Source organism: Lissotriton vulgaris, chromosome 9 (assembly GCF_964263255.1).
Source record: "Lissotriton vulgaris chromosome 9, aLisVul1.2, whole genome shotgun sequence".
In the NCBI taxonomy this organism is placed as follows: domain Eukaryota; kingdom Metazoa; phylum Chordata; class Amphibia; order Caudata; family Salamandridae; genus Lissotriton; species Lissotriton vulgaris.
Window position 1 is genome coordinate 1,078,660,138 of NC_141697.1, and position 24,466 is coordinate 1,078,684,603.

Sequence of the window (24,466 nt, forward strand, 5' to 3'; positions counted from 1 at the left end):
CTATGTTCTGCTATCAAATCTTTTCGTCATTTTACATTTCTTACTACGAACTATTCCTAATGTTTCTTATTTTTGGTGAAGTCAAAAGCTCATCAGGGGGTTACTGACTTAGCCTGATTTCTTTTTATTTTTCTTTCTCTTCCTTAGCGTGTTTCGAGCTAAAGCTTTCTGTTAGTAGGGAACAGTGATCACTTCATATTTTTATGTGTCCTTTTCACTAGGGGGGTACATCTGGACGGACCAGACGAGTCCCCTCCAATAAATGGTCCGGGGTGGAACGAGATTATCGATCAAAAGGGGAACATATATTCCTTCATTAGGGTATCATCCTGGACGGACCGAGCGATGTACTTCCACTTACTAGGGTAGCCTCCTGGACGGACCAGTCGGTCTATTTCTACTAAATGGCCCATGAGTAGAGAGCATATGTCCTCCATAAGAGTAGTCTCCTGGGCGGACCATGCGAGCTACCCCACAATCACCAACCAGTGGGGAGTGGGTAGGACTGACAAATTCACAAAGGGGCATAACCTACCCTTTTCTACTTGCAAAGACTAAACAGAGTGTTTCTATTTCATGTTGTTTGCAAATAGAAAATACCTCAAACGAAACAATGCCTGGAACAACAATGTCCAGGTTTTCAATCAATCAGTGGGGAGAAAAACAGGCATGACGGATTACAACGGGGACAAAAGTCTGCATTACCTGCCCTTCGCTATCCAAAAAGGAAGACAGAATATTTCTACTCGTCTCAGTTTGTAGACAGGGAAGATCTCAAAGAACAACAATCGATTATTAATCGACTTCAAAACAATTCAGTGGGGAGAAAGGTAGGCATGACGAATTACAATGGGGACAAAAAGTCTGCATTACCTACCCTTCTCTATCTGCAAAGAGGGACGATGTTCCTATTCGCCGCTGTTTGCAAACAGAGAATGTCTCGTTCTCAAAAGAGAACCAATATGTCAAGTAGCCTTCAAAGCTAAATGAACCAATACCATCAATGCCAGTATACAAATACTGGTTTTCAATACAAACAATCAATCAATCAGGTGGACAGAGCCACCCTACCAATCAGGCGTAAAAACACCCTACTTAATCTTACCCGGACCGGACCATACGGACAGTTCTTCGACTCCTTCCTCCAGCGCCCGATCGTTCTCTTGCTCCATGTAGCATTCCTGTGGGTTTCCAGTCAGGACAATAGGTCACTCAAGAGAGGTCCGTTCAGAATTGGTGAAGTTCTGTCGATCGGCAGCCGGGCTAGGGCCCTCTCAAGGCAGGTATACTCCGATCATTTTAGACGTTCACTTTTTCGTCTGGATCTCTCTTACCGAACCCTATGTCACTGATGGGCCCCGCGTTGGGACGCCAATTGTGGAAAGTAAGCCCATAATTCTATCGATGCCCAGGCTGCTGGCGCAAACCGCCTCTTAATTCCCATTCTGAAATAATTACCAAATAAAGAGACGGGCGCTGGGAGCAGGAATCAAGAACAGAGTTTATTTCTCATGAGGAGAGCCAGTCATTTCGGACACGAAACACAGTGTCTTTCGGGAGGTGCTCTAACAAGTGAGCTTGAGACTCTTGCTTTTATACCTTTACAAAACATTTGATGATACAATCAGAACGGTATGACGCACAAGAAGGTCATCCCTATAATCCTCGTGGTGATCCTACTCCACATATGCTCACAATGGGGGACCTTTGACCTGCTGATAAGTGGGGAGGGCAATCACGCAGCTGAGTGCTTTGGTAGGATGTGCGCCTGATCATGGCCCAGGGGGTGGGGTGACTAGGCATACAATAAGGGCAGTAAATGGTATCTCCTGGCTTGGGCGATGGCCTCGGACATGTGTGGTCAGCCGGTCTCGGGGGAAGGGGGATATCAAAGGAGGGGTATTCATGTCTGCGTGGACAATCGAGCGCAGAGGGAAGGCTTGTCAACAGAGGGACATTCATGGAAGGGAAGGAGGTGCTGGTCAGGCGCGGCCGTGACCCTCAAGGACAGGGCTTTGCGTAAGAAGAGGGTTTATGACTTGTTCATGTGAGGAGAAGGAGGGGAGGGGGGACAGGGTGCGTGCAGGACCAGAGCCGCGCAGAGAGGGAGAGAGAGAGAGAGAGAGAGAGATCTTATGACCTGTACATGGGAGAACAGGGGCAGCCAGATACAACTGGGGGGGCTATGTCAGCTGAGGCGAGGGATGCTTCTTCGAGAGGGAAATGGAGAAGGCCTGGGTCAAGCAGGAGGGTTACCTTTCACATCAGAGTCGCGCAAAGGGAAAGGGTGTCGTGGTCTATACATGAGAGAGGGGGTGCAAGATACGCGCAGGAGGGAGGCTAGGGATTCCAATGGGTAAAAAGGCCATGGTGCCTAGAATGGCTGCACATATGCATAGGGGTACGGGTTCTTACTGGCAGGGTGATATAGTCACTAATTTACAGTATCCATGGTGCTCACAAGGAGAGGAGTGGGAGAGGAAGGGGAATGAATGCTGTCTATGTACATCGATTTTGTCAGATTTCACATGGAACATGGGTTACCTTGGGGTTGATGTTGGCAAAAAGAAACGTTGCGAGAGTGTGGAGGGCTCCAAAACCCACCCAGTATAGCAGAATGGGGTAAAGATATAGACTGGTGTATGGTCACGGAAAAATCCATCTACGAAGTCAGGGGGTGCCCAAATAAATGGCCGCAAATATGGAATGGAATGTACACAGGGTAGAGATATGTGAACCTCCAAGATCAGAGAATATTCTCAGTGGGATCTAACTACGTTCAATTGAAAATTGTCAATTTTTTGGGAGATGATCATGCTTTGTTGTACCACTCGCATTGTACCAATGTATTGCCAATATGTGTATTATTGGATCACGCATATGTCATGCCTTGTTTTCAATAGAAAAGAGTTATAAAAAAAAACTGCATGGGGAATGTACAAACCCTATTTTGCGAGTCGCAATTTATTCCGACTCCCTAAATAGGGTTTTGCGAGTCGCTATTAGGAAGGAGCGTTCCCTTCCTAATAGTGAGCGCAACCTTATGTTAGAATGTTTTGTGTCTGCAATTGCCTCTCTATTTGCGACCCCATTGGGAATAGCTAACAGTGTGTTACACACTATTGTACATCCAAAATAGTGCCTCGCAAATTGAGAGTCGCAAAAGACTCACAATTCGCGAGGCTCTATTTTGGCAGTCGTACCTCTGGCCCTAGGTAATTAGTTATGTGGCCTACACAAGTAATAGGTCCACACATCTCTTTACTGGGAATCAAGCACCCCATTGTAGTGCTTGACTCTCTCAGGGTAGTGAAGCAGAGCAGTCAAGGGAGGTAGTGTAGGCTAGAAATCACCATTCACTGGCACTCAATAATAACAACACTCAATAAATGATTGTCCAGTCAGTACTGTTTCTTTAGAAAAGGGAGAAGCACATTTATTACACACACACACTACTAAATACTACTCTGTAATTTACAATTATACAAACTGGTAAATGGAAAATACCATAGATGACGTTGCATAATCCCTTTTGACCCCCTAAAGGTGGTCATGCAAACATATAATGTGAGCCTACTGGCTTGATTAAGGTTCAAGAGATGTAAACCACAAATTAAAGACATCATTCTGTACTTAGATGCAATCATCAGTCAAAAACAATGATAGTTAAATGCACTTATTACTGTTAATAAAGCATATTAACGGTGATCGATACCCTCTGTCAGCATTATTGTTTCAATAAAGCATTTTTAAATGAGGAAAAAACATGTGTTTGTATGCTTTTGTAATTATTTAAACCACGTAAATGCAATCATAATAGCAGCCTCTAGATGACATTTCGATTTGATTACATTAACATGCAACCATAGACTTAGCCCCTAGGGTGTGCTTGCATACATATATCTCCTTTACACACTTTTAGGCCACAATAACTGCAACTATAACGTAAACCCTCTTTGACTACTCCCTGCTCCCACAAGTCTATATTTGACCTTTTGATTCCCTTGAGTTGTTCAATCATTTACCTAGACTCAGATGGACAACAAGGCAGAGTTGATGCAATTACCCATAATTATTCACTATAGTGCAAAAATCTAAAGACAACTTAGGTCCTCAGGTTTGAATGCCTCTTTGTTGAAACAAAGGTATTCAGTCCAAAGCCTACAATTTTCCCCATCATTTTCCAGAGATAATCAGCTCTTCAGCAAGCATCTCAAAGGTCAAATAGCTTAAAGGTTAATGAAAAACTGGCAATATATTCCATGGGGACTTTAACTTACACTGGGGAGATGGATTGGATTCAGCAGTGCCACAACTAACTCTCTTTCCAGTGAACAATGACCTCAAACTATTCTGTTGTGCCATCTGCCCCCACAAAGGATTTATTTTCAATAGTCCCGCAGAAGTATCAAACATTTCTCAATAAGGTTGGTTACATGATAAAGAAAGTTTAGAATCCTCGTTTAGGCCTTCATAGTAGAGATGGTATTTTGTTTAGCCAACTTTATTTTGGTATTTATTTCTAATTTTATGACTGTGTGTCCAATGGTTGCCTTGTGAAAAAGCTTACACCCAAAGATGTAGACTTAAGTTGGTTATAGTCACAAGCTATAGGCTTGATTAGTGCACTTGGAAATGTTATGTCTGATGCCATACATCTAGTCGGCTTATTATGAAACATTATGACAAATGATCTAGCTTCATAATTGTGAAAAGCATTTGTTAAAACTGGTAAACCTTTACCAGTTAGTTATTATCACACTGTATGACAGGCTATACACATTTATTTTGTTAAAACTAATCCCACAGATTGAATAAAGTAGGAAAGGGTTGTGGCCTCCTACTCTGCCAAACAGTGTGGTGATTGTTGTTAGACCCTGTTGAGAGGTGTTGTATATTGTTTTGCAAGTTGCATTTTCCTACATATTTGTAATTTCATAACTGTAAGCATCATGCTGCCAGTTTATGTGTCTCTGAATAGGTCAGTGTTGGCTAATGCGATAATACAAATGGAAAAGCGTAAAGGCTCCATCAGTTCCTTGGGAAAAGTTATGTCAGATAGCATAAGTCTGGTCTGTTTATTATGAAACGCTATATCAAAGAAAGTAGGCCTGACATACTTATTATGAAAAGCATTGAAAAGCATGCGTTAAAGACAATAGGCTTTTAAAGATGGATTGTTATTATACTGCTAAAGCTTGTAAGGAGGTATTTTGTTAAATGGAATTTCAAAGATTACCACATCAGGGTTTAGGTGTAGTGATGCCCCCAAACAAATCATGGCGATAGAAGATATGCACTGAAATCATTCTTGTTAGGCTCTCTTTGGAGAGATACTTTTTTGCTATGCCAGCTGTCATTTTGGTACATTTGTACTTTTATATTTATGTTTGCCAGAATATTTGTCTTGTAGAAAGTTTACAGTCAGTACAGCAGGTTTGAGATGGTTATTGTGGCATTCCAATGACAAAGGCTATAGGCCTGATTATTTATTATTAAAAATTACAGTAAAGGGGAGGAGCCAAGCTCGCGACCGTGATGGCCGCGTTGTAGCTCGGCTCCGTCAACCTTCTCGCCTGTTCTATTAATCCTGTGCCTTATCCTGCTCCGAGAAGACTTATTCAATGGAATATGGAAACATGACAGATCGCTGATACTTACCATCTGCTCCGGACGCTCCTGGGTGCTGCGGATCTTGAGCTGTGCCCTTGTTCGCTCCGGAGCCTGCGGGGCGGGCGGACCTGGACTTGCCTGCGGCTCCCGACTGGAGCGAAGTTCCTGTGCCGGCTCCTGGTGGAGGAGAGGGGTCGACCGGAGAGGCCAATGTGCGGTTGGACCGGTGGCGACTGACCGGGTCCGGTCTGGCGGTCCGGGGACCTGGTGTGACCTGGTGGCGGGGTGCCGCATCCCACGGATCGGGGTTGACCGCATGGGATACTCGTCTCCCCTTTGTTCTCCTGTCCGGCCATTTTGCAACCCTCCGTCCGGACTCGGCGGGCGGCGCCCATGTGCCGGAGGCGCTGGCTGCCCCCAATGTTTTGGTGGCCCGCTTCCCTGCATCGGTGGTGAGGTTGGCTGTCCCCGGCTGGAGTTCGTTGAGCCCCGTTGGCAACCGGATAGGGGTTGGAGTCTGCAGCGGCCTCGCCGTGCCGACAAGATGGCGGCCAGCGCCCTGTATCTCAGACCCGTCGTAGATGGGAACATTGGCCTGTCGCACGGCACGTTTGCTGAATACTGTAGGGGTGCTCCTACGATTGGCGACGTCCTCGCTGCCTTGAGTTCTTGGCGTGAGTCCATGATTTTGAGTGCCGCTGGGCCGGATGACGATCTTCTTGACGGGGTCGTTGAGCCACCCCCCACGTGTGGGGACCAACTGCTGAACTGTGCTGCATGGACCTTCCCGGAGGTTGAAGAGACTACGGCCGTCGCTCGTTTGGAGGTCTGGATGCCCGTTGCACTGCTTCATCGGGAGTTCTTCCCTGGAGTGGAGATGATGGATGGACTCCGGCCGGGGTCCGTCCGGGCCTGCCTTGCCATGACTCCCGGTGATTGTTCGCCTTGCCCTGCTGAGCCGGGATCCGATGCTTGTCCTATTGGGGCGACCCCCCCTTCTTGGTCGGCGGGGCTGTGCTTGTGCTGCCTGCTGTTGTTGTCGCCCCTTCTTGCTGGTCCGATCCGCGGCCGCCATGACTTGTGCTGTGACTCGTGGCCTGGAGTTCTTGCGTTTCACTACTGGCCCGTCCTCTTCTGGTTCATTGTATACTCCGTGTCCATGGCCCTGGACAGAAGGGGACAGGCTTGAGATAACTTGCATCGGCGGACTACTACTTCGTGATATGGACAGTTGGCTTGCTTTCGATTGTACAAGTATGATTGTTTCCTCTTCATGTTCCTGGTATCTGACTTTGAAGTGACTTCCTCTTCTCGTGGGTTTTAATTGTGTTCAGGTGGGTGGTGGGAGCAGATCGTTTTGATTGTATGTCTCCTCTCCCATTGGTTATTTCTTCTCCCTTCCCCTTTCTTCTTTTTGTCTATATGGTTCCTTCTTACTTATTGACTCTTCTATATTTCGGGTTTCGATTAGGGCGACAGGCACGCTGCTGGGGGGTAGGCCGTAGCCTTCTGCAGGGGTGCAGGGTGGTGTGGGTGGGATAGGGTCTGTATTTTCATTTTTTCTTTCTTAATTGGTTCTATGGCTCTTATGTATCTCTCTTCCTGGACGCCGCGCCTGCATGTATGCCTCCTGGGGCTTTTGCCAGTATAGTACTTATGGTCTCAATGATATTGATATTGCCTGCACATTTCTGTATCCTGTTTACCTTGAGTCCATGGGCGAGGTTCCTTCTTTGTGTGCTGGGTCCGACATGGGGCGTACGCTGTGGTGCCGCGTTCTTTCTTCCCTGTTTTATCATCTTCTTTCCTTGATGTCCTTCTTTTCCTCTCCCCCCCTCCCCCCCCCCCTTTTTTGGGTTGCTATAGCGGATGGTGCCTTCTATGTTATGACTCTAACTTCCTTAAGCTGTACTGGTGCGTACTTTCGTGGTAGCGGGTGGGCGGTTGGCAGCAGTGGGAATTGTTTGCAGTTATGGGACTTGAGCTTGCTTTAGTTCATTGTAGCCACTATTTCTACACCTCGCTGTGTCTTGTATTACTGTTTGCCGACGGCCCGTCACGGACTTTTGGATCTCAATATTTGCAATATTCCTGCTATACACCCCATTATATTATAAAATTAACCTTCCTCCATCCTACTCACGGCGGTCTCCTTGGGATTTTCTGCCTTAATTGCTTGCTCTTGGTATGTCGGAGGCCTGCCGGAGACCCCTCTCCTGATTTGTGCGCTCATATTGTGTGGTGGCCGGCCCGAAGGGTTGTAGGCCCGTATTTGTAAGCTTGTCATGTACAATAAAGGTTTTAAAAAAAAAAAAATACAGTAAAGGCAGTAGGCCTGGTATATTGATTGTGAATAGCATATTTTAAAGTCAATAGGCATTTAAGGATGGGTTATTGAATTAAAGTGTACCTGGAATTTGACAGATTAGATTAGTAAGCAAGGATTGTGGTGTTGGTCACCCCCCTCCAACACACCATGGACGCAGAGAATTTGCACTGTTCATTCCTCTTAGGAGAGATAGCATTATGCTGTTCCAACTGTAGTTTATAGTACATTTGCAATTTTATGACTGTGTACCTTGTGGTTTCCTTGTGAGAAAGATCCTGAGAATGATTATGGTGACAAGCCAATGATAACAGCAATAGGCTTAATTGTTGTGCGGGGGAGCAGAATTTGACTATGTTGATTTTTTTAGACACTACTGAGAGGGGTTGTATATTGTTTTGACAACTGTAATTTTACAACTATATGCATGATGGTTGCCAGTTTATATATTCTTCAGTAGGCCTAATTTTCATATAGTGACAAGTCATTGGCAAATGCTTAAGTCCTTGGTTCACTGGGAAAAATTATGTCAGATTTGTTAGGTTTTACTCTGTTTGTAAGGAAAAGATATGACAAATCAGATCACCTTAGTAGGCAAGGGTTTTGGTGTTGGTGACCCACCTGAACAAGGCATGGGTATAGACAATTTACACTATTGTAATCCTTATTAGGCTCTATTAGTAGGGATTTTGCGTTTGTTTTGATAACTGCATTTTGAACTTATTCGAAATGTTATTTTGGTATACCTGATGGTTGCCTTGTGGTAAGGTTTACAACCAAAATAGCAAACCTGAGATTTAAGCTCCACCGCCCTCGACACACTCCCTGCAGTTACCGAAGCTACATTGGAGGTCCTTGCTTCTCTTACCTACCCGCCAAGTCCTGGAAAACCTACCCCTCCAGCTACGAACATCTCCCCCTCTCACGAAATTCAGAAGGGGACTCAAGACCTGGCTCCTGGATTGAGCCTGCAAGACCGCAGCACCTGTATACCCTCAGGGGTGAATAGCCATGCTCTATAAATACCGCTTGATTGATTGATTGAGATGGGTATGGTGACAAGCCAATGATAACAGCTAGAGGCCTGATTAGTTTACTAGCAAAAAATATTCTGATTCCTTAGATCTGATCTTTTTATTAAAAAAGTTGTGATAAATGTAGTAAGCCAAACATATTGACTGTGAAATGGTACGAGAAAGTCAGAAGGTATTTAAGGGTGGAATGTTATTTCTTTGTATTAAAACCTATAGATAGGTATTGTGTTGCAGAAAATGTCACAGATTACATTTGTAGGGAAATATTTTGGTGTTGCCACCACTGACAAACCCTAGAGGGACGAAAAAGTGCAATGTAATAATTCTTGCTAGAATAGCTTCCTACCTGTCTGCCAGCATCTTGTTATAAAGAAAAGCATTAAATAATACACACATCTATATATATATAAATATATATTAATATAGTTACATTAAGGGCCTTTGGGTCAGCTCTGTTCTGCCATTGGTCTGTCTGTCATTTATACCCTGCTTCCACCCATGATAGTGTAGTGCATGGGGTTCAGTGCACATCAGTCACTGGCTGTCTTTTTTGATTACGCAAGCACATCCATATGAAAATGAGGTGCTTTGGTGTGAGGGCTGGTTTCTCAGTCCTTTAGTTTTCAATTTTCTTCTTTTTAGCTCAATAGCTCACATTTCATTTCTTTGCTTCATCTCTTTTTTTTGTTCTATATTTCTTAAGGCAAACCACTACTCTCTAAGCAATGTTAATGGGTCTTTTGCTTGCTGCTCATGTCATCTGCCGTGCGTCGCATCCCACGTGGCCACTTCCTCTAAACCAGGAGACCAAGCCAATCAAATGTTGTGTTGCATCCACTCGCACTTTTTACCAGAATTAAAGGAAAAAAACGTTCGCAGCTCAGCAAACACCAAATTGCAACAGCGCTATGTTGACAGTAAGTACTACATGCGCTTCTTAAAAAATCTGTAATAAATATGGGTACACGGTTCAATAAGTACGAACACATAACGAATTAGAATGGATGCCTAGTTTTGAAACTGTACCTCTAGCTACTCTGTGTACACCACTAAAACTGAAATCATATATTTGATCCTTTATATGGCATGCCCCAAACCATGTTCATAAAGGGATGAAGATTGAAAGACAGAAAGAGACCCCATAAAAAGCTTTCCCATCATGTAGGAGAATAAACTACATCATGTTACTATGGTGACCCTGGTGCAATACATCCTCCCTGAAGCTTGTTACTTTTACTTTGCCAGTTTGCTTATGGATTTGACAACATTTACTACTGCCAAGGAAAGAGCTTTGGAGTTGAAAGGGATGATTTCCAAGCGAATCAGAAAAATAAATTTCCAGCCTCACGTAACGCTGTAAAACACGGATGGAGTAATTAAAAACCTCGCAGTCGAAGATGGGACTATCCCTGGACGCTGGGTTAAGCAGCTCCACGCCGCTGCCCTGTCACATAGTCAATTTAACTGAGTAATGGCAGCTTGAAAGAGCATCCAGGGCAGGAAAAGATGCTACGTCTGCTGGCTTTGGGGGCTGGCTGCTCGCGTGCTCGCTGTATGCTTCACACTATTAACTAATGATGCAGGCAGCAAGAAGCAAACTTTCAGAAAGGGAAAGTCAGCACGAGAACATTTAATTGAAATTATATTTAACACAAGCTCCCGGGAGATTTATGGCATGTGATTGGCTGCGCGGTAAGCACGCGCATTTCTTCCAGGACCCAGCCTGCCGTTTCATCCGTCTGCATTTGCTCGGGTAGCCATCAGAAATTGTTATCCAATATCCTGCCAGCTTCAGAGTGTGCTGCCTTGATTTTGAATATTTAGGACACTTATCACACAGTTTATGCAGTGCCTCACATCAAGGTCCCGTTCTGACAGCAGAGTTCGGTTTTGCTGTCATAAACAATTACAAATGAACACCTTTGAAAGGATCCCCAATTTAAGGGGCATAATGTGTTCTGGATCCTAAATCATTGTGACGCGCCATCCCTTAGGAAGCCAGAATACACAACAGAGATTTATGAGAACACCTTTCAAAAGCTCTGCAGAAAAAGGGAAAAAAGGTAGGAACATCTCGTATCCCTGGGAGAATAGTAACTGAAGAGACAACACCTTTGATGTGGAGCTGCACTCCAGACAATTCTGAAACATGTGTGTGCATTTATCATGACCGCTTCACAGCTACATTCAGGCTTCCTATCCTCAGGACACTTTTTTGCATCTTACCCACCTCCAGTGCTGTCGCTTTGATGCGATTGCTTCAGTTTGGTCAGATCCATGTGCTCCGCCAGCTGTTGGCTTGGGGCCGTGATGGGCGGGCTGAAGACATTTAACCAATCCCTGAAAAACATTCAAGCAGAATTTGGTAAAGAATTAAGCCTGCGGTTAATGTGATTCAAATTCATGATAAATTCTCCGTTCAGTTTAAGCAAAAAAAGATACTTCGTCAGGCCAGATCTCATAGATTTTGCAAATAATGTTTTGAATGGAAATGAGAAATATGAATACGAAGTGGTCTACATCCTAATGTATACATAAGGTCAAGCTCTTGTGCTGACCTCAACTGTTAGATTCACTCCTCTCTGTGACTAAAGCTATGCAGTTGTATCTATTTGCACGTTGTCTCTCCCTGATGTTTTACCTTCTGTAATTCCAATATTTTATGAATCCAACAAGGGAACCCTCTTCTACAGGCCACCCAGCCCCTGAACTCCCTTTACCAATGTTGTCATCGACCTCATCGCACCCACGTCCTCGTCTCCAGAGACTACATACTACTCAGAGACCTAAACTTCCATGTGGACAACCACAATGACTCAAACACCGCCTACCGCCTAGAGAACCTCGCCAACATAGGACTGAAGCAACTACTCACCGCCCCCTTATACATGGCAGGACACACACTCGTACCCGTCGAATGAAACAGCTTCTCCTACAGCCACACCACAGAATTCCTCTGGACAGATCACCACTGCATCCACTTCTCCTTCTAAAACCCCACCGTACACAAGCACGCCCCCTGCCTCCGCGTAGAAACTGGAACAAAGTCACTGAAGACCAGCTCACCTCCACCCACATCAGCACCCCACCATTGGCTGTGCCAAACGCAAACACCACAGCATGTAACCTCCACCGCTCGATCATGAACTGTACCAACACACTCTCCTCCCTCAAGAAAACTACTGGAAGACACATCAAGAAAGCAAGCTGGTTCACCCCTGCACTCCAAGAATCCAGACGCTCCTGCAGACGACTCAAACAGACGTGGAGGAGCAACCAAACCCCAGAAACACACGCCGCCTACAAAGCAGCCACCACTGTACACCCCATCTAATCAAATCCAAATGGAAGAAATCCCTCCAAGACTGAATCCTCACCAACACTCACAACACCAAAGAACTCTTCTCCATCATCATGGAAATCGCCAAACCCTGCAGCGAAATAACAAATATCCCACCCTCCGAAGACCTCTGCAACAGACTCAGCAGCTTCTTCCACCTTAAGATTAAGATGATCTACGACAACTTTGACAACCAAGACCTCTGCGCTGCTCCAGCTCCCCCTCCATGCGATGCCACCCAACAGACCCTGCTCAAATGAATCCTACTCACGACTCAAGACACCTTGAAGACCACGAAAAGCATCCACTCTGGAGCACCCTCAGACCCCTGCCCACACAACATCTTCCACAGAGCCGCCTCGGTCACCACACCCAAATGACTTCAGATGGTCAACTGCTATGTCTAGACTGCCACCTTCCCCAGAGACTGCAAACATGCCAAAGTCAACCCCCTACTGAAGAAACCCTCTGCAAACCCGACAATCCTCAAAAACTTCAGGTCCATCTCCCTGCTTCCATTTGCAGCCAAGGCCATCGAAAAGGCCGTCAACAGCCACCTAGCAAACTTCATGGAACTAACAACATCCTGGACATCCCCAATCCGGATGCTGCAGCAACCACCGCACAGAGACCTCCCTACTCGCAGCCATCGATGAAATCTGCTCCCTCATCCACCAGGGCAAAATGGCAGCCCTCATCTTCCTGGACCTCCTGGCTGTCTTCGACACCATCTCCCACCACACCCTAGCCTCCTGATTTTACGCCGACGGCATCCGCGGCAAGGCCCTAAACTGGATATGCTCATTCCTCACTGCGAGAACTCCACGGGTCAGATTCCATCCCTACCTTGTGGAAGCGATAGGGATCAACAGTGGAGCGCCCCAGGGCTCCTCCCCGGCCCAACGCTCTTCAACATTTACATGGCCCCCTCGCAACCATAGTCAGGAACCACAGCCTCAACCTCATCGCCAATGCTGACAACACCCAGCTTATCCTCTCCCTTACCAACGAAACCAACACCACCAAACAAAACTTCCAAAAAGGGATGAAAGTTATCGCCACCTGGATGAAGATCAGCTGCCTGAAACTCAACCTTGAGAAAACAATCCGCATCCTTGGCTTCACTCCCTTCGCATGGGACGACTCCTGATGGCCCCCGCCTTCAGAAATCCCACCATCATGATGGATCACTCACTAAACCTCGGCATCATAATAGACTCATTGCCCAAAATGAACCGCCAGATCAATGCCGTATCTTCGACCTGCTTCAACATCCTCTGCATGCTTTGGAAGAAGTTTAGATGTATCCCATCTAAATCCATAAAAACTGTCACACACGCTCTCATCAGCAGCAAACTGGACTACAGCAACTGCTGGACCTGGCCCTTTTTGCAGGGTCATCCCTGAACATTTTGCCTTCTTCCTGTATTTTGTCTGACCTGTTTTTGTTGGTTTTATGACTCTGGGCACTTTACCACTGCTGATCAGTGCTTAAGTGCATATGATCTCCCTATTATAAATTGATGTATGGATTAGTGATTCCATGATTGGCTAATTTGGTTTACCTGTCAGACCCTAGCACTGTGCACCAGGAGTGCCCAGGGCTGGTAATCCAAATGCTGCTAGTGGGCACGAGGCACCGGTTGTGCCACCCACAGAAGCAGCCTGTAAAAGTGTGTCTAAGGCCTGCCATTGCAGAGCCTGTGTGCAGTCTGGTACTGCCATGCTGACTGGGCAAGTGCACCCATTTGCCAGTCCCTAAACCTTCCCTTTTCTTCATATCAGACACCCCTATGGTAGGTTCAAGGGCAGGGTGCATTGTATAAGGTAGGACATGTCCTGGTGTGTGTGGCATGTCCTAATAATAAATTACAGCCATTTTTGTTTTTGACAATTGCCAGGCTACCTGCTCTCCATAAGCCAGAATGGGCTGTTAGATTATTATATTTTATAATCCTAACTGACTCAGGGAACATGGTAGAAATTCGAGTTTAGTATGCCTGAACTCAGAAAGATAAAATACATCTCTTAGTAAAGTTGATTTTAACATTCTGTGTTTGAAAAATACCACTTTTAGAAAGTAGGTATTTTCTTGTCTAACTATCCAAGCCGGCCTCTGCTAGGTTGTGTATTCCTTGTCTGGAGTTTGAGTGAGGGGGGCTAGGGGATTCCAGGAGACAGGGTGAGTCAGGAGAGGGCTGAATAGAGAAATCTGCATGTGGATGGGTGGGAGGAATTGCACCTGGGACCTTAATAGGGCTGCGCCAGCCTTCCACAATGCCGGCTCCACCCTCTGTGGTGCGTCTGATGTCTCTGTCCTGCACTGTGAAAAGAGAGAAGGAGTCATGTCAACAGAGTTCTCCAGGGATGTGCCTTTCCTCCACAATGCTGGCTCCACCCCCTGTGGGGCGTCTGATGTTTGTGCCCTGCACTGTGAAAGGAAAGAAGTAGTCATGTAAACAGAGTGCTCCAGAACTGGTTTGGATTAGGCAAAGGCCCCTCTGCCCCCAGAGGACAAAGGATTTTGGGGTATAAGTATTGGGACCCTGATCCCAATAATTAGGTCACTTTTGGACAACAAGAGGAAACCTTTGCTGAGGCGAGGAACCTGAAGAAACTGAGGATAGACTATCCCTAAGCTGAAGTGCTGCTTGGGGAATTGGCCTGCAGTGGTTGTCTGACTGCCAAAGAAAGGAGAAAGGACTTTGTGTGCTTTATTCAACTTGTAAGGATCTCCAAGCGCTTGAGAGAAGAGCTTGCCTCCTGCTGAAGTCTCAAGGACAACAGACTTCAACCCCAGCTCCCCCAGAGTTCTTTGGAAGTGCCTGCTGCTGTTTTGGGCCTTCTGAGGGACTGCGTGTCTCAAGGAGCTGGAAGCGTGACTCAAGAGGGAGAAGCGTGTCGCCGTCGCAGAGGCTGTCGTCGCATCGTGGATGTGGCCGCTGTAGCTGACGCATTGCACCGCATCTCAACGAACGTCCCGCAACCCCAAAGAAGCGCATCACCGTCACAGCCGCTGCTGTCGAAGCCGCTGCCGTCTTATCGTGGATGTCGCCGCTGTAGCGGACGCATTGCACCGCATCAAGAGAAGCGTCTCGCAACGAGGAAGAAGCGTGTTGCCGTTGCAGCCACTGCCGTTGCATCACTGAGTAAGGATGTCGCCGCTGTAGCTGTCGCATTGCATCGCATCACCAGAAGCGCCTCGCATCCAAGGAGAAGCTTCCCGCCGTCTGAGCTGTTTTCGTCGCATCACTGAACAAGGGTGTCGCTGCTGCAGTTGGCGAATCGAGCTGAAGCGTCTCGCATCGTCGGAGAAGAGTGTTGCCGCAAAAGCCGCTGTTGTCACATCACTGAACAAGGGTGTCACCGCTGCAGCTGACGCATCGAGCCGAGACTTCTAGCAACATCGGAGAAGCGTGCCACATCAGGAAGAACTTGACATTTTTATTTCCTTGCATCGGATGTTTGACGCATCTCCATCTCTGCAACACTTTCGTTGTAGAAGCGTGATGCATCTTAAGGAACTTTGACTCAAAGTGTCGCATTTTAAGAACTAAAGAGACCTAAGCTAAAGCTACCATTTTAAGTACAGTATTGTGGATTTTTGTCATTTGTGGTCTTGTGTTAAATCTATATAAAGAATCCTTATTTTTAATACACAACTTGTGTGGTGTCCATCTGTAGTGTTGTCACTTGATTACTGTATGTGTTTATAAATGCTTTACACGCTACCTCTGAGATAAGCCTGTCAACGCGTGCCAAGCTACCAAGGGGGTGAGCAGGGGTTATTTTAGGAGTGTACCCCCTTACCCTGACTAGAGGCAAGGGTCCCTATTTGTCACAAGTACCTACCTGTGCCAACTAGAGACCCCCAAATCTAACAGCAACGTTATGTATGCTGGAATCAACAAGAAACTCTTTCACAAACTCCAGACCGTCCAGAATGCTGAAGCTAGACTGATCCTCGACATTCCCCGCCGCACTCACATCACCCAGCACCTCCATGATCTCCCATGGCTCCCAGTCGAAAGAAGAATAACCTTCAAACTCCTCACACACGCATACAAGGCTCTTCACAACTCCAGACCGATATACCTGAACAACCACCTGCCATTTTCACGCACCCAAAAGACACCTCCGATCATCCGACCTCTCTCTGGCCACCGTCCCACACATCTACAAGACATAGATGGGAGGAAAGTCCTTTTCCTACCTCGCAGCCAAGGCCTGGACCAACCTCCCCCTTCACCTCTGGCAAGCTTCCACACTGCCCCAGTTCAGGAAGGACCTCAAGACCTTGCTCTTCGGATGACCCCAGCACTAAACAGAGCCACCCCCTCCCCCAGTGCCTTGAGACATTCACAGGTGAGTAGTTGCGCTTTACCAACCATGATTGACTTTTTTTTTACATTTACCCAGGCAAAATTGTTGTTACCCTCGTGTTTTAGGTAATTCGATGTTACTTTTGCAAGGAAAACTACTGAAATTATCCTATTACTACCATATCATGTAAATATGCGTGATTGCACCATTCATGGCAAAAATTTCCAGCAAATGTACAAGTCATTTTTTGTTTGGACTTTTTTTGCACAAAATACACCTTTGAATCACACAAGGACGCACTTTATGCTAAAATGCAGTGACAAATGCCATTTTTGAATTTTGACGAATAATTTGTTGCAATTATAAAATAACATATCATGCAAATTTTGCACACCCCTATTTGACAAGCAGCCATCAGCCCACAAGACCCAGCTGTGCAGGACCCTGAGTCCTAGCTGATGGAATCTACTGCTCTCTTCCCAAGCTATGGGAAGACCCACCTTTAATAAATAGCCGCCTTTCACTTCCCCCTACATGTAGGTAGTGCCATGTGGGTCGCACATGGTGATTTTGCTTGCTGTGGCGATGTTGTCCTCTTCAAGGACAAGGCATATAAAGTGCAATATGGAGGTTCGCATAACTCAATATTCCCAAGTCTTTACAGTAAAGAGTTCCCTTCTGCCCAAGGGATTGTTTACGGATTCCAAATTCAGCTGTCAGGCTGGAGCACTGCAGGATGGGAAAGAACTTGCAAAACGACTTAGTTTGCCCTCCCTATTAATAAGGTAAAACCTCTTGGAATGTGGGGATCATCCAGGCCCCCATTTGTTGTCTACTACTTTTGTTCTACATTGGAAGTTCTCGGGAAATTATGGAGACTTGCATGAAGTCTATACTGGAAGAGCTGCCTGATCTGGTTAACTAGACATGTGGATTCTAAGTACTGCTCACCCCTGATTGGACTAAATTCCCAACACTTACCTTCTGAACTGGATAATTATTGCAGGTAATGCTATGTTGCTCCCGCACAAACAGGCATTTGCAATTCAATAGGTCTTGCATTTGCGAAAGTTTGAGCTATTAGCACTGTAAATCACAATGCCTTTCATTTATGTGTTTTGAAAAACTGCAAGCACTGCGTAAACACGCACGTTGTACCTATAGTTGTTGCTTACGAGTAGCAAGGCTGGGAGTAACTGCATCTCTTTTACTGCCAGCCTTGCTTCTCATAAGCCATTTACAATGGCAATAACTCCAACTCTCGCAAATGCGAGACCTATTGCATTGCAAATGCTTGTTCCTTTTAGATATTCAGTTGACTAATGGAGCCACTTTTGTTTCAGTGCTTCAGCTTACTTTCTGCTCCTCTCAGACCCTGCTGAAAGGACAAATGGCGCGAGTGCCGACTGTGAGGCCAGTTCAGGATGTCGAGGAAAAATTACCCTTCTTGGGCACTTTAAAGCACCCTGCACCGGACAGAAGAAACACACTGCGAGGCAGTTAGGATCTGGATGTACTGCTACACAAGAGGAAGTACAGCACCGTTATTACCCCTTCATACAATGTGTAGTCTATCCCTTGTTTCACAGGTCAACACCTTGTCCAAGACCACAATCTATTCTGCTTTGTATTATGGTCCCTACTTAATGGATGAAGCTCACACTTTCCATAGGGCATTGTCAATGGTATTTATAGGAATTCCCCCTCAAAATAAAGCTTCTCCTCGTAGATCTTTTTAAAAAGCCCAAAGCCACTACAACAGAATAGCAAAGATAATCTTTCCTTCATGAAGGGCTCTTTACTGGTTCCCTAGCTAGCTACTGATTAAACTGAAGACCATACCACGGCCACCAAAATCATGCAACGCATCGTCATTTCCACATTGATGTATTTTCAGCACTCACCAAATAACAGAGAGAACTGAAATTATGTGGCAGGGAAGCACCAGATTATGTGGCACAGAGCACCACATTATGAAGCAGGGAAAGGACAAACTATGTGACATACATAATGCAGCTCAATTTTTGTAGTATTAATTCATTCTTTTGTCATTTTTACATATGGTAACACTGCCTGGGCAATAATTTCACCTTATTGGTATCGGTTTATTACCTTAATACAGACAGAAGCGAATGAAAGATGAAGAGTTAAATGCTGTGGAGGGCATCTCGCTGCGTGCGTATACCTTGCTGCATTTTTAATAACTTTTGATCAGTTCAAGCTAAAAATAAAATTTTAAATGTTAAAATCTACCATTTATGCAGCAGATGATGGACTAGGTGGTAAATGCGGAAAATTCATAATTATGTGAACAAAAGACATGGGCTCCGAATCGCATAATTCCAGGAGCCAGCAGAGAATCCAAAACCTGGTGCGAAATCTGCAGATTAAAAAATATATATTTGTTTCTAGTTTAAACTGATCCAAAGTTACTTAAAAATGCCATAGTGATGCAGCGCAGTGACATGCCATCTGCAAAGAATAAGATGTCACCTTTTGGATGCCGATTAATTTACTTGGGTTTTAAACTGGTTCTAATAAGGTATAATTTTTGCCTAGACAGTGTTAATGAGTGCATAAATAACGAACTAAGGAGACAATACTGCCATAGAATATGCTTCTCTATGCTGCATACAATGCATATTTGCTGCATGATTCCAGTGCCCTTGATTAAATTCAGTGCACACAGCCCTAAAGGCATGGCAACTCGACTGCCTCAAACTGGCTAAGTCACATCTGCAGGCCAGATGCCCAAAACTGGCTACCAAAATGATTACGTAATTAACTAGGCATACCTCAAAATCAACAACACTCGTGTTCAATGTGCCGCACTATGGAACTACTACATTATCCTCATTAGTCATGAAATAAATCTCAGAAAATTCTACAACGTTTTAAAGGATAAACGTCTGTCAAGGGTGCACAGTTTGTAGCTCTGCTCATCTACTCTAATGCTGCTTCTAATTATTTGACCCAATCGATAGTTATTAGCAGCTGATGGCTCTCTGCTGTACAGTATTCAGTTATCTATTCCGACCTCCAGCCACCTCCGAACACCTTCTATCCTCAAGAAAGTTCACCCAAATGCCCAAGCGGCAGTAACAAGTGCTGTACAGAAGAAAAAACAGTGCAGTACATTATAACGGACCATGTATTTCCTAACAAGATAGACATCCTGTCAAGCCAATTGGGGAAAAAATAAGCGGAATCGGGTATTTGTCCATTTAAAAATGGAGGTTGATGCATTAAATCTAAATAGACAATATCCTTAAATGGCATCCCAGAAGGATCTAAAAGACTCCTGAAATAGTTCTGAAGCAAAACAATAAACTATCGCTTCGCGGCTTCCTGCATAGTGACATCTTAAGGATGGAGAGGTAGCAAGTGTCTGGCCCTGGAAAAATAGAAACTCTTAAGCCTCCTCTGCGAACCTCTTCTTGGGAGGGGGGCAGTCAACAGTAATAGGAAATGCTGCTTGTTTACCCAGTGAACTAACAAGGTGCATGAGAAATACAAAGATGGGACAAGAACAGAAGGAAAACAAGCTTTGGCATAGCCAATAGGTCTCGCCTTTGGGACCTTATGTGTTTAGCCAGAACTTTTGGCTATGTTGTAGAGCATTGTGGATGCTGTGCATTTTATTGAAAAGTTATAATAAAAAGTGTTAAGCATTTTTGTTAACTTCATACAAACGAAGACAACATTATATACAACTGAAAAACCTGATTAAAAATTTTTTTTAACATAAAAAATATTTTCTAGTTTTTTTGTACTTGCACTGCTGCCAACTTCTTCCTTCCTGTTCTCATGCTTGTTTGTTATAATTTTTTTGTTATGGGGGAGTGGGACATAAATAATAGGGGAGTGGAAACTGGAAAACAGTAATTCAATTAGAACACGAGCAGTGGGGCGGACACTAGGGGAGAATCAACAGACGCCAGATTCCAAGGGCAGGCTGACATGATGCTTAGGTGGTGCGCTGGTGCAAAATGGTGGTGGTAAATGATGTTTGGTGCTCAGGTGGTCACACTATATGGTGTACATTGGAGGTACATTGTGGATTGTGGAGTTGAAATATGTTTTTTGGTGTGTAATTATGCGGTGTGTATTGGAAAAGTGTGGAGTTGAATTGTGTGGCCTGGAACTGTGGTGTTGAGTGGAATTATGCTTAGTGAAATTGTGTCATGATGTGGAGCAGTAGCGGCCCGTTACGGGAGTTCCGTGGGGGGAAAGGAGGGACGGGGGAGGGGCAGGGTGGGGGGTATTAAACACCGGATTATAGATGATTGGAGGTGAGTAAAAAATTAAATAAATAAAACAAATTTCATAGCGCGCACTGCATTGCATTTTGCGATGCAAAATGCGTTTTATATATTTAATTTTTTACTTACCTCCAATCATCCATAATCCGGTGTTTACAACCCCCCAGCCTGCCCCTCCCCCGCCCCACCTATCCGCCCCACGGAACTCCTGTAACGGGTCGCTACTGGTGCGGAGTGCATTTATGTTAATTGGTGGTATGTGATATAGAGTGCATTTATGTGGAGTGTATTTATGTTGCTTTGAGTAGAGTGCCAATATGTGGCGTGTAATTATGTGGCACATAGTGGTATTATGGTGAGTGTATTTATGTTGTATTGATTAGAGAGTAATTATGTGTTGTGTAATTATGAGGTACTGAGTGATATGTGGAGTGTATTTATGTTGCATTGAGTAGAGTGTAATTATGTGGCGTGTAACTGTTGCACTGAGTGGTATTTTGTGGAGTGTATTTATGTTGCATTGAGTAGAGTGTAATTATGTTGCGTCTAATTATGTGCCACAGTGGTATTATGTGGAGTGTATTTATGTTGCATTGATTGAATAGAGTATAATTATGCGATGTGTAATTATGTGTCACTGAGTGGTATTATTTGGAGTGTATGTTGCATTGAGTGCAGTGTAATTATGTAGCATATAATTATGTGACACTGAGTGGTATTGTGTGGAGTGTATGATGCATCCAATAGAGTGTAATTATGTAGCGTTGAATTGTGTGGCACTGAGTGGTATTATTTGGAGTGTATGTTGCATTGAGTGCAGTGTAATTATGTGGTGTGTAATTATGTGGCACTGAGGGTATTGTGTCTACTGTATGTTGCATTCAGTAAAGTGTAATTTTGTGGCATGTAATTATGTGTCACTGAGTGGTATTATTTGGAGTGTATGTTGTATTTAGTGCATTGTAATTATGTAGGATATAATTATGTGCCACTGAGAGGTATTGTGTGGAGTGTATGCTGCATTCAGTAGAGTGTAATTATGTGGTGTGTAATTATATAGCAAAACCAAAGGGGATGATGGACGGAGTGTTGAACAGTGCAAGCACTCACCCCAAGTCAACTGATCTGAGTTTAATCCATTATCATTCTTTAGCTCACTCTGCCACCCCAGTTCAGACATGGCCATATGCAAATCAGTCTGACCCTGTGCCTTATGGGAACAGTCCAGCACAAACTGCCAAGCCATGTCTTCCCTGGACCGGAAACAACATCCTGGACCGGCTTCTGGCTCTTCACCCGACATCAGCCAGGCTAGTTTGAATCCAGTGTAATTATGTGGCACTGAGTGGTATTTGGAGTGTATGTTGCATTGAATGCAGTTTAATCATGTAGCATATCATTATGTGACACGGAGTGGTATTGTGTGGAGTGTATGTTGCATTCAGTAGAGTCTAATTATGTAGCCTGTAATTATGTGGCACTGAGTGGTATTGTGTGGAGTGTATGTTGCATTCAGTAGAGTAATTATGTGGTGTGTAATTATGTGGCACTGAGTGGTATTTGGAGTGTATGTTGCATTGAGTGCAGTGTGATTATGTAGCATATAATTATGTGGCACTGAGTGTTATTATGTGGAGTGTATTTATTTTGCATTGAGTAGAGTGTAGGTATGTGGCATGTAATTATATGGCACTGAGTTGTATGTGGAGTGTATTTATGTTGCATTGAGTAGAGTGTAATTACGTGGCGTGTAATTGTGTGGCTCTGAGTGGTATTATGGGAGTGTATGTAGTATTCAGTAGAGTGTAATTATGTGGTGTGTAATTATGTGGCACTGAGTGTTATTATTTGAAGTCTATGTTGCATTGAGTGGAGTGTATTTATGTAGCATATAATTATGTGGTGCTCTAGCAGAATGAGGCAGAGTGGGGAATGCTGTTACACAGCTGAGCCCGTGTACAGAGCCGGGGGTCACAATAAGGTGGAATAAGGCACCGTAGGGAACAGTGAGCCGGAGTGAGGCGGAATGAGGCAGAGTGGGTGATGCTGGTACACAGCTGAGCCCGGGGCCCTGGTCTCTGGGATGTCAGTCTTGTGAGGACGATTGCTCCATTAGGACCTAGTCAAAGATGCAACATACCAACATGTCTCTCATGGTATAGTTCACATCAACATTTGTCTCTATGGGACACCATGAAACCAAACTTGGGTCACACTGGGGGGCTGTATGTCACCAATACAGGAAAAGGCAGAGAAGAGAGATCAAATAGGATGTTATTTTAGGGACAGCATGGGAGTTTTATCCTCAACCACTCAATTAGTACAAAGGCTGAAAGACTCAAAGCAAACACGGCGGCCAAATCCATTATATCTGACGTGACGTGAATGTATTTATGTTTCTATTTAGCAGGCTTAAACAGTGCCCGTTGGTAACAATTAGTTGCAAGGCTGAAATGGTTGCTTAGACAAAGTTTAAAACACGTAATTATTCATAAAGTAAGTCTTTAACCGGATCAAAGATTCTTAAATGGAAACCGCATTTGGGCCAGTTTGTGGAATGCATAATTATGCGTTAAATAAACAAGCAACTGCGCGACTATCCCCACAAGAATTTTGACAACCGGGTCCCTCCTTGCAGGCAAAAACATTACGGCCCTGTATGTAGCTAAATGCAAAAGTTAGGCTACTAATGGGAGGTGGGTCACAACTAGGCTGCTCAAAGATAACACGGACTTTAATGTCACAAATGTTTATGCCACTAATACCAGTGACTTGGGTTTCTGGACAGATCTCACTAAACAAATTGAAACTATCCCAGACTCGGCTGTACATATCCTGGCAGGTGATTTTAATTTACCTCTTGACCCAACTTTCGATAGGGACTCCAGGTGCACTTTCCGTGGCAATAAATCTCACAAAGCCTTTACTAACCTTTGTGCTCGCTTTGTCTTAGTGGACTTGTGGCGGTTGCAAAACCCTGCGGGGAGAGAATACACATTCTACTCACCTCCTCACGATTCGTATTCTCGCATTGATTATCTCCTCATCACAAAGAATGGCATCCCCAGAATAGAAGAAACAACAATAGAACCTAGGGTTCTTTCTGATCACTCGTGTATCTCACTATCCATCTCTAATGTAAAAACGTCTACCCGTCAATCTGTTTGGCAGCTAAATGAGGAGGTACTGGAGAAAGAGCAACATCGGTCTGCCATACAGTCTGCCATCAAAATGTACCTGGAACACAATAAGAAAGGGGACACATCTGACCAAACTTGCTGGGGAGCTTTGAAAAGTACTATCAGGGGAGTTATTATCAAAATCAGATCAGCCATGAATAAGGAGCACAATAAGGCCCTGGAAGACTTAGAAAGGGAAATATCAGCTCTAGAAAACAAACACCTGCTAGACCGGCACAATGCTACACTAAATAAGTTGGCCAATAGGAAATATGAATACAATAAAATAATAAGCAAAAGAGCAGGAGTGTGGTTAAATAGGCGGAAACAGTTTAAACTCTGTGAATCAAACAAGGCGGGCAAGAGCCTGGCCGCATACTTAAAATTTA

At 44.7% G+C, this 24,466-nt stretch overlaps 1 protein-coding gene across 1 annotated transcript in view; it reads right to left on the reverse strand.

Annotated features, from left to right (window-relative positions):
* CFAP20DC (CFAP20 domain containing) overlaps window positions 1–24,466 on the reverse strand; it is a 1,688,800-nt gene that overhangs the window by 73,756 nt on the left and 1,590,578 nt on the right. Inside the window, exon 17 of the mRNA XM_086939066.1 lies at window positions 11,204–11,313. Coding sequence (XP_086795192.1) covers window positions 11,204–11,313 — 110 coding nt within the window. The remainder of the gene's footprint in view (window positions 1–11,203; window positions 11,314–24,466) is intronic.